At 31.6% G+C, this 10,221-nt stretch overlaps 1 protein-coding gene across 1 annotated transcript; it reads left to right on the top strand.

Moving 5' to 3' along the window:
* Positions 1–943: 943 nt before the first annotated feature.
* Positions 944–10,221, top strand: LOC134276317 (tetratricopeptide repeat protein 38-like). Its single transcript, XM_062758576.1, has 13 exons — positions 944–1,189; positions 1,771–1,848; positions 4,319–4,400; positions 4,749–4,911; positions 5,123–5,296; positions 5,632–5,707; positions 7,561–7,680; positions 7,972–8,028; positions 8,166–8,204; positions 8,396–8,468; positions 8,749–8,914; positions 9,458–9,614; positions 9,913–10,221. The coding sequence occupies exons 1-13, from the start codon at positions 1,163–1,165 to the stop codon at positions 10,075–10,077; spliced, it is 1,377 nt and encodes a 458-aa protein (XP_062614560.1). The 5' UTR covers positions 944–1,162; the 3' UTR covers positions 10,078–10,221.

Genomic DNA, 10,221 nt, shown 5'->3' with positions numbered 1-10,221 from the left:
ATATTATATGTTCCTCTGAATGATTCAGCCAATGAAATTGCGTGATACAACTGAAATTAAATTATTCTACATTCAATTTGAAAAACCTTACGTGAAATGTTTTAACAAATATAGCGCGAAGGGAAATTTACTCAACGTAATATCCAAAAATATACTTAATATACCTAGCTTTAAATAATTAGATTAAGTATGTAATGTACAATTTAGAGTCTGTGTCTGATTTGCTTTACAAGAGACAACAAAATTTATAGCCCAAATACATAACCTTATTTTAGTCATACCAAGATTGAACGGCAAAATACATTGCACTTCGCACAACCACTTGACCTTATTAGAGTTCATTATCTCATAGCATAGACGTTTAGACGAACTACGCATTTTAAAAAGAGAACCTAAATTACACACGTACATGTGATAATTTATTCACTATATTTAACTTCAAATTCGGAATAAGGAAGTGGCATAAGTGTAGAAAAATTATAATAAATAAATAAAATAGAAAAATAACATCTTTGCTAGCCATGCAAATGTTTTTGATCCGCTCCTGTTTTCACAAACCCATATAGTGAATTAGATACACTTAGATATTGTATATGTTGTGAAGAAGATAGACGTTTAAAACTTAAGCAGACATTTTTTAAGCGAGGGAAATAAACAATATTAGAATTCTATACCCTCCAGCGACAAAAAAATATGTTTAAAGTTAATAGGTTACTAAAAATTATTAAAGATTACAATATGCAATCTAAGCCCTTATTTAAACAAGTTTTATACATGTATTTATGATAGTATCCCTGTTTTACTATAGAGATATTTTAAAGTTTACACCAATGGCATTATTTTATTCAAAGCCTTTTTTACAAAAGTAAACAAACTTTTCCGATTTATTTTTTGTCCCGAGGCGTAACCTTACTTTTTTACATACCTAAATCGATAGGCAGTTCACTGAACAATCAATTTTTAGACGCGGACTAGCGTATCAACATATTTTTAAGCGTACGCAGTTTTACATGTGATACTTATGTTTTTTCACATATTTATCTTATATTCACATTGTATGACCGTAAGTATTTAACTTCGTCATTCCGGTCGATCTATAATTAGGTCGTGCATGTGACTAAATCAACACAATAAGCGGATTGTGGAATATATCGAAAACAGAATGAAGAGATCGTGGAGGGACTGTCAGGTAAGAAAAACGGAATTAAAAAAAAATCATTTAACAAGCGGGACGATCAAATTCTAATTAAAAACAACAAAAATAAAATATGTTTTTAATGTTTTAAATGTACGGAGAGTCGTCGGGGATGTAATGGAATTTCAGTAACTTTAGGCTGCTAGCATAAGAGATTGATATCTATCGAATGTTTCTTTATTAAATGTTTATCAGCTCCTTAAGATAAGGAAATTGATTTATAAGAAAAACGACATTGGTCGAAATTCTAGGCTTGATTTGTTTTAAGATTTGTGCATATATTCTTAAATCCTGCTAGACAGTTTAAATGAAGGTCTCTCTCAAAATAATCTTAATTCATTAAAAAGAAATGAACAAGGTTTCAACGGAAGCAAAAATCCTTTCTTGTAATGATACTTGCATTAATTAAAATCAGAAATTCTCATCAAGTTTTACCCATTTTATAGATATTTGAAATTCACCCATGAAGTGATACTACGCAATTGAAATTTTTACTTACAAATGGTGAACTTAACAAGAAGTTATCAAAATATTTTTAAGAAGTTATTTGTGATAATACACACGTTTATTGACAGGGATGGAGAAACTCCAATCTTCCCATGACCTGCTCCAACGACGAAGCCTGCAGACTGTTTGATGCCGCCATTACACAAGTATTTCTTCACTTTAATTATGACATCACCTCTGAAATGAAATAATTACTCAGTGAAACATTGAAAATTAATCATGTATAATGCATTAACTGTATTTTATATGTTTTATTATTGGTTGCTTTTAGATCGTATAATTACATGACAGTTACTACAATGTGCACAATTATGTGTAAAAGAACTTTCAAATATTTATGTATATATACATGCACCATAAGGACACGCATGAAAAGTTCACGAGATATAGAGATAACGAACCATGCTCAAGCTCAAAAATCCATTGAAAAAGTACTGCCTGCCAGCAGAGTAACCACGGACCTCCAAATTATCAGAGGTGGAATCAGGTGCCTGTTGGAGTAAGCATCCCATGTCGAAAGGTCACTCCCGCTGTTAGTCCGAAAAATCTGACGTTTTTCTGGCTTTTTTACGATTTTGATATTTTACATGCCAGGAAAACGTCAGAACCGGCGCCATTACGAAAACTGGGAAATCGCCGCCTCCAACCGGAGGCGGCATTCAGAGGTTGATTTTCGATACTTGTAAACCGAATTAAATGCTGAATTCACATTTTACCAATGGTACAACACCTTTAGTACTCACCAACATCGTTTTTATGTTTCGTTTATGAAATGATATAATCCGATGAACACATTTTATCTGACTGTTGAGATTTGTTTTCATTTCGTGCATTTTAAAATCGTGCAAGTTCTGAATCGGAATGTGGAGTGGTAATTTCTATTCATCGATATTGGTGAGTTCAAGGAGCATTGTGCCATTGATAAATTGTGATTTCGGCATCTAATTCGGTTCCCAAGTGTAGAAAATCAACTTCGGGTGGAGACGGTGAAATTCCCTGTTTTCGTAATGGCGCCGGTTCTGACGTTTTCCTGGCATGTAAAATATCAAAATCGTAAAAAAAAGCCAGAAAAACGTCAGATTTTTCGGACTATCCCGCTGTGTGCTCTTTAAATCATGATCCAACATACGGGAAAACCCGAAAACAATTCAGTGTGTGAGTATTTACCTGACATTTAGAATGAAAAACGTCAGCATTAGACCTAATTAATGATAGATTGTATTTGCTGACCAGGTCATTGTGTCGCTCCATAGAATTTGCAAAATTTTGAATATTCTGTTTTAGTAATTTTGTTTCAACAACTAGTTTGTCAATAGTTTTCCTCATTTCATAAATTGTTTTCGGGTAATTATGTTCTTGCGTAAAGAATTTGTTAGGTTACATAAGCCCCCTATACATGTATAAGTGTGAAGGGTAAATTTTTACGTAAGTAAGGGAAGTTGATGACAGAAAAGTTAGAGCAATCCCGTTTTTCATTAAGTTTTGCATACGTGGTTTATATCTCTTAGTTGATTCGAAACGCAAGAGCATGTTCTACATATGTAAAATTTGTTAAACGAGGTAAATTATTGACAAACAAATTGATGAAACAAGAATATCAGCAGTCTCTTTTAAAGTCATCATTTCTTAAGTTCTGTGTTCGATACAATGACTTTGTCGGAAAATACATTTTACCATTGAGTCAAATGTTGACTGAAGTTTATCAATTAGCAAACTGATTGTTAGGCCATTTTTTAAAAACTGAGTTGTCGACGGATTTTCCCGTTATTTCCCGATTATGGCAAGGAGGGTACGGCGGGTATGAGCGGTCGGCGAATGATGCTCACTCCTCCATGGCACCTGATCCCACCTCTGATGTTTTGGAAGTCCGTGTTTACTATGCTCATATTTTGTACTTAATTGACTTTTGAGCTTGAATGTTTTTCCTTATATCCATCTATTTCATACATTGCTATAACTACATAGTGCATAAATACATGTTTTACAGGTATTTAATATTTGAATAAATATATGTATAAATGCATATTTAATAAATATGCATTTATACATATATTTATTCAAAGGCCTACATGTACAAAATACTGTTACAGACATTAACTCATTATACATTTACATCATAAATTGCTTTAACATGTTTAAGATTGCAATAAAACATGACTTTGTTTATACACTATGTATAATTTTTTACACATATAATATGTATATGTATGCATGTATTAATTACGTGTAAAAGGTCTCTTTTCTTGTTTTTTTTTTTTTTTTTTTTTTTTTTTTTTTTTTCATTTGTTGCTTGCAGATGATCGTATTAATAACTGAATTACGAAAATATCAAAACAGCCATAAAAAAATGGTATTTTTATTCCAATAATTAAACAAATCTTGGCCGAGATTAGTTGCGTATAGGAATAAAAAAAACTGTAACATATTCACTTTTTAAAATTTAAGTTATTTTAATTTAAAAAGAAATCCTAACAAAAAGTGACTTTGGACTCTAGGGTACAGAAAAACAGATAACTTCTATCTTTTGATATATTAGGACATCTTATGATAAATTATGACATCTTTTGATATATTATGATATCTTATGGTTTATTATATTTATAATGTATTATATAGTTAACGTCCATGTATCCAGACACCGAGATGGGAGGGATCGGTAACACATTTAAAAAGATGCTGGAAGCCGACCCTAACTTCGGTACGACCAATAATAAATAGTATATAAATCGGTTTTCTTTTCATTTGTTTTTATAATAAATAGTATAATAGTAGATAGTATTCTTGCATTCTTTTTATCAATCTCCAATTGTCATTTCAAGTGTTCTGAGTAATTTCAATAGACTGATAGTTTTTGTGAATCATTTTCACCTTATAGAAAAATTATTTACAAATTTAGAATGTTCAACAATGAATGATAAAAGATATAAATTCACTGCAGTGCATTTATAAAAGTACATAAAATAATTTTTTTTTTTAAATTGTAGTGCAGTCATACTGATCAAAAGTCTTACATTTCACTAACAGTTTGTGTTTTATGCCTCATTAGTTATGGGTCAGGTGTTGGTAAATTCTATGAAATGTGGTGGCTCCAAGAGCGATACAGAGGAAGTTAAGAAAGCCGTGGTGGACATTTCAAACCAGGCTATGAAACAGAAAGTAACGGAAAGAGAAAGTAAACACGTGACAGCATTAAAAGAAGTGGCAGAAGGGTAAAATGTTACATTTTTTGCGCACTTCATGTTATCTATTCTTTACTGGAGTATCAATGTTTTGGTAAAAAATGAAAATTAGGAAGGCAGATATTTCGTGACAACTAATATTGTCTTAAACTAAAGGAGATTCGTTTCCTTATTGGAATGAAACATACTGTAACATCTTCATTAAATTCAACATGCTTATATCCTTTTTTGTTTTTTGTAGGAACACGTTACAGGCTGCTGCTACATATAGAAGCATATTAAATGATTCACCAACCGATTTATTTGCATGTCTGATGGCTTTCTTTAAATACTACGAACTAGGAATGTCTAAGGAGTTATTAGAGATGATGACCTTCGTGGCGGAGGCGTATCATCCCGAGACCCCGGGGTATAGGTCAGTTTATGGTCGGCATACTCCACTTTGTAATGGTACATGTATAACCAAGTGAAAATCTGTTTTTGCAAACATTTTCCTGCAAAATTTTTATTGATGCGAAAATCAAAGAAGAATCTTACAATTATTCTGTATACTAAACATACAAAAGGTTAAATATTCTAGGTTAATTTCAGAGTATTAAGGGAAAAAAATCTGTCAAAGGAAAACTGAAAATTTAAGGTTAACAAGGATTGAGTTTGAAAAGCTGTGAGGAAGAATCCTCATAAACTCTTTAAATATTATTGTTTGATTAACCATTGTAATCAGTCTTTCATTTTTTTTTTCGTTTTTAGCACTATTCTCGGATGGAGAGCCTTTGCACACGAGGAAAATATGCAGTTAGTGGAAGCTGAGCAAGATGTATATAAGGTCAATAATTTTCTTATCTCATAGAATAAAACAAGAAGCGTAAATATTTTTTTGTCGAATCAAATGTAAATTTAATTAAATTCAATTAAAAGTTAATTTCTTCACATCATTTATTAAATTTTGATAAATTACTACTGTCTAGGGAAGAGATGGGTCCCTCTCTCAAAAATGTACATGTATAACCATTATTTTTTCCTTCTGGTCTCTGTCATTATGCCCCTACCATTCTTTTTCAATGGTCTGTATTGAAATACTTTACTTGAGACTCTTCAATTTCATTAAAACAATTTTTAGTTTTAGGCTTATACCTCTCTATACAGCTCTTGGTTTTGGCCTGAGAATGGGTCCAAAATCTTCAAAATTAATATGCTTTTCAAAAATCATTTTAGCCGTTTCTAATACTAGCAATCAAGCTGTAAACTGTTGTTACATATTTGAATGAACATTGTGCTGTCTACCTTTTTTGAGTCTAGAACCACAAGTTGGAAAAATAAGAATTAAAAAGTTTCTTAACACCAATGACTGATAAATAAAAGTTACATTTATTGATTATATACATACACCAAATACAAAAATTCAACCCCTATTTGCATTTTTCCTCACCCGTCATCTTTATTTTCTATATACAATAGATGTTTCAAATTAAAAGGTAAAAATTAATACAATAAATTTTTAGATAATATATATTAAAATACAGTAGACAGAAATAATTATACCCACCGCAAACGAAGTTTAGGGGGGGTATATTGGAATCACCATGTCCGTCTGTCCGTCTGTCTGTAGACGAGATTTTGTCCGGACCATTACTCAGAAACTATTGGAAGGATTTGTCTGAAAATTTGTACACATATTATTCACCATATGAAGTTGCGCACCTGATATTTTCATCTTGATTCGATTATTATATTGAATTTTACAGGTGTTTTTTTCATTTTTATTTTGTGGTTTTGTCCGGACCTTTTCTCAGAAACTATTGCAAGGATTAATCTGAAAATTTGTACACTTATTATTCACCAGATGAAGGTGTGCACCTGGAATTTTCAACTCTTTTTGTTAATTTTTTTGCATTTTACAGGTTTTATTTTTTATTTTAATTGACATGTTCATTTTGGGCTCATGTATAAGGTTTGAGATATAGAATCTAGAATATCTGTTCAAAAAACTACTCATAAAAACTTAAAAAAAAAAGAAACATCATCAAGTGTTAAAAACAGTTTTTACATTGCACAGAAGATAATGTAATTTCATTTGTCTCTTGGGAATAATGACTGGACATGCATCCTGTTAAAGATAAATTAATGAGTTTGGTGTTGGAAGTTGTGAAGGCATATCTCTTATCAAGCGTGTGTGTTATCTAATCTCCAGGGAATAAGGCACAAGAATTAAAGATCTCTCTTCTCTTATTCTCTTAATTGTAATTTATTGTCTGTCAAAACACTTCATTACTTGATGACAGGTCTTTATTTTCAAAATGCATTTCAAATTGATATATCAAGATTAATTTGATTTTGTATTATGTTTTTTAACAATCAGTTTGCAGAGTGACATAACACATAATTGCAATATATTTTTAAATGCAGAAATAAAAAGAAAATAAAATAAAAAAATAAAAAAAAATGTTACAGTGGAATTACAATGTATTAGTATTGATGTTTCATTTGGTTGCACCTTTGTTTCATTCATTAAGAAACATGATGAGCAATTATATTTCACTGCAAATTTTTGTAAGTAAATTGTGAACACCTCTAGATCCATAAAGTATTTTTGAATTGGCACCTTCTCTGAAAAACCCAGCGGGGGTATTTGTCCCTATTGGACAGTTCTAGTTTATATAAACTACATTTATATTTTAGAGTCTAGCCGTTTCTCCAGGCGAAGTTTTTGCGATCCATACAATGGCTCATATTCACCTAGAGAAAGGCATGCTGGACGCAGGATTGGCCTTCCTTCAGAGTAAAGCCAAATACTGGGAGGTCAGGATGTTTGTTTGTTTGTGTGTTATTTAACGTCCCTCTCGATTTATTTTTCACTCGTATGGAGACTCCGCCAATTGCTGGTGGAGAACTGCAAATTTTGTACTACATTCGGCACTTACGACCATTAAGCAGCGAGAAATCTTTTTCGTGGGGGTAGAACATGATTGAAAAATAAACATGTCATGGAATAAAAATTGTAATAAGTAAATTATTTCACGTTTGTTTTATATTGCTTTGAATGGTACATTATACATGTATAATTATTAACTTTGTTTATCATTGTTTTAGTCAGCAAGCTTGGCGTGTCACATTGCCTGGCATGAAGCCTTATTTTATGTCGAAAAGGTATTTGATTTAATACTTTGATTCACTAGCAAAAGTTAATTCAGATTCGCATTTTTATTATTATGCAACATAGTAACAGAAACCTGAATAAAATGTGATCCGTGTATTAACTTTTAAGAGACATTCATTCTTTTAAGGGACAATTTGATGATGCAGTGAAGACATTTGATGAAAAGGTAATAAAGGATGTGATATTGTTTTTAATTAATCTTTTACTATTGTAAAGTAGCAAATATATTATAAAATACACCCCTTTTTTCGCAGTGGATTATAATCTGATAATGTTTTTGAAAATTATAATCTAAAAGAAGCTTCGTGAATTATGTTTGTATATTATTTATTTATTCATTTATTCATTCATTTACAGATTTTAACAAGAATGGGGAGTCCAGGAAATTTCAATGATGCTTCGTCTCTGTTGTATCGCTTGTCTTTTGAAGGTAAGCTATATTATTCACTCTTAGGACAAAACACAAAGCTTGTTCTTCTTGGGGAAAAATCGTTTCAGGAAAAAGCACGCACAGTTAAATAACCAGTCCAAAATTTGAGTATATTTATCGAAACTTTTCAACAAATATCTTTTTTTTTTTCGAAAATACATGTTTTTAAAACCTAATTTTACTTATTTAAACAACTCAGATGCCTATTATATGAAAAATAGGTTAATAAGTGTTGTAATTTTTAAAAACATGAAACCTTTGAAATGCAAATGTCTTGTAGATATAAATGCCCCACAAAGATGGAAAAGCATTCTTGATCATGTGGATAAGTTAGCGGGCCAACACATGTGGATGTATCTGGATGCACACATTCTACTCTGTTTACATAGAAACGGAGAAAAAGAGCGTGCACATAGTATGCTTGAAGAGTTAAAACAATATGTGAAGTAAGTTCTGCAAAGTAAATAATGAATTCCCATGGTTACAAACTTTAAACGTTGGCATTATATAATTCCTCAGTCACTATGTATGTAATCTACTTGTATATTATTGTCCTATTATGCTTAAGCCGATCATTTGAAAATACATATATAAAGTCTATATTTTTCAAAAGAAGGTTAGTTTTCTCTGGCTTTATGTAAAAAAAAGACGCAAGAATTGTTTGAAAGGTTTTGATGAAAAGTAAATCAGTGATTTTTATTTATTGTTCTCATGTAGCTTAACACGAAATATACATACTTAAATATTTTTGCAATAGACACATTGATTTCAGGTAGATCTACATGTTTCCCATTTTTTGCTGATTAAGCATTTTGATGACCAGTCATTTCACCGTTTCAAACAATTCTTGCGTCTCTAAATACATGATATACTGGTAGTCAAAGAAAAATGTGAGTTAAGAACCATTCCTTTCTGAGAATCCCAGCATCACGTACTGCTTGATTGTTACGTGGATCTGTACTTAAGAACATTTTACTATCTATATGCAGAGATAACTCCGCCACAAACGCCCAGGTAACGCATGACGTGGGAATACGGCTATGTGCTGGGATAACAGCGCACGAAGAAGGACACATGGAAACCGCGGCAAACTGTCTCAACTCCATACGTGCGTCACTTCACAGAATCGGAGGGAGCATTGCACAGGTACTGATTCCATAGATAATCTTATTGGCCATTAGCTTAATTCAACAAATAGAAGAACAGCAATGCAGGTCTAAAATTTAAGAATCTAATTAACAATAAATGCAAAAGGATTAAGAGTCACATTACTTATTGTCTGGTTATATATTTTTCTAAATTTTGGTTGTTTTATAAACAAATTTTTAAAACATTTGTAGTGCCCAGTACTGAATCATCCGAACGAACTATTTTCAGATGTTTTATTGGTTCCACATAAACAATCGTTTACATAGTAACATGCAGGGAAATTAATATTTTTCAGAGAGATACATTCATTCAACTTTTGCTGCATTCTGCGATTAAATCCCCTAACCCTGACCACCATGCCCTCGCTAGATCTCTTCTTATGGAGAGGAAAGCCAGGCGCGCCGAGGATCCGTTAGGGGAGCGCCTGATGCTTCTTCTAGAGAATAAGTCTTCTAAATAAATCATAGACAACTGGGCCTGTAAATAACTTAGATAATTATACCTCAATAAAAATATATCTGGAGACTTTATATATTCGGTTTCATAAATATAATTTTTAATGTATATATTTTTTTTGCTGTTTTACAATGAAACAAATTGCAGA

Source organism: Saccostrea cucullata, unplaced genomic scaffold (genome assembly GCF_032062105.1).
Source record: "Saccostrea cucullata isolate Sc308-1 unplaced genomic scaffold, CSIRO_AGI_Scuc_v1 ctg2351, whole genome shotgun sequence".
NCBI lineage: Eukaryota > Metazoa > Mollusca > Bivalvia > Ostreida > Ostreidae > Saccostrea > Saccostrea cuccullata.
This window is presented reverse-complemented; position numbering and strand designations above follow the sequence as displayed.

Excerpts from the sequence above, each read along its gene's own strand:
- LOC134276317 (XM_062758576.1), top strand. The coding sequence starts at position 1,163 with ATGAAGAGATCGTGGAGGGACTGTCAG. Across the intron at positions 1,190-1,770 it reads GATCGTGGAGGGACTGTCAG|GGATGGAGAAACTCCAATCT; the intron begins GTAAGAAAAACG and ends GTTTATTGACAG. Across the intron at positions 8,469-8,748 it reads GTATCGCTTGTCTTTTGAAG|ATATAAATGCCCCACAAAGA; the intron begins GTAAGCTATATT and ends AATGTCTTGTAG.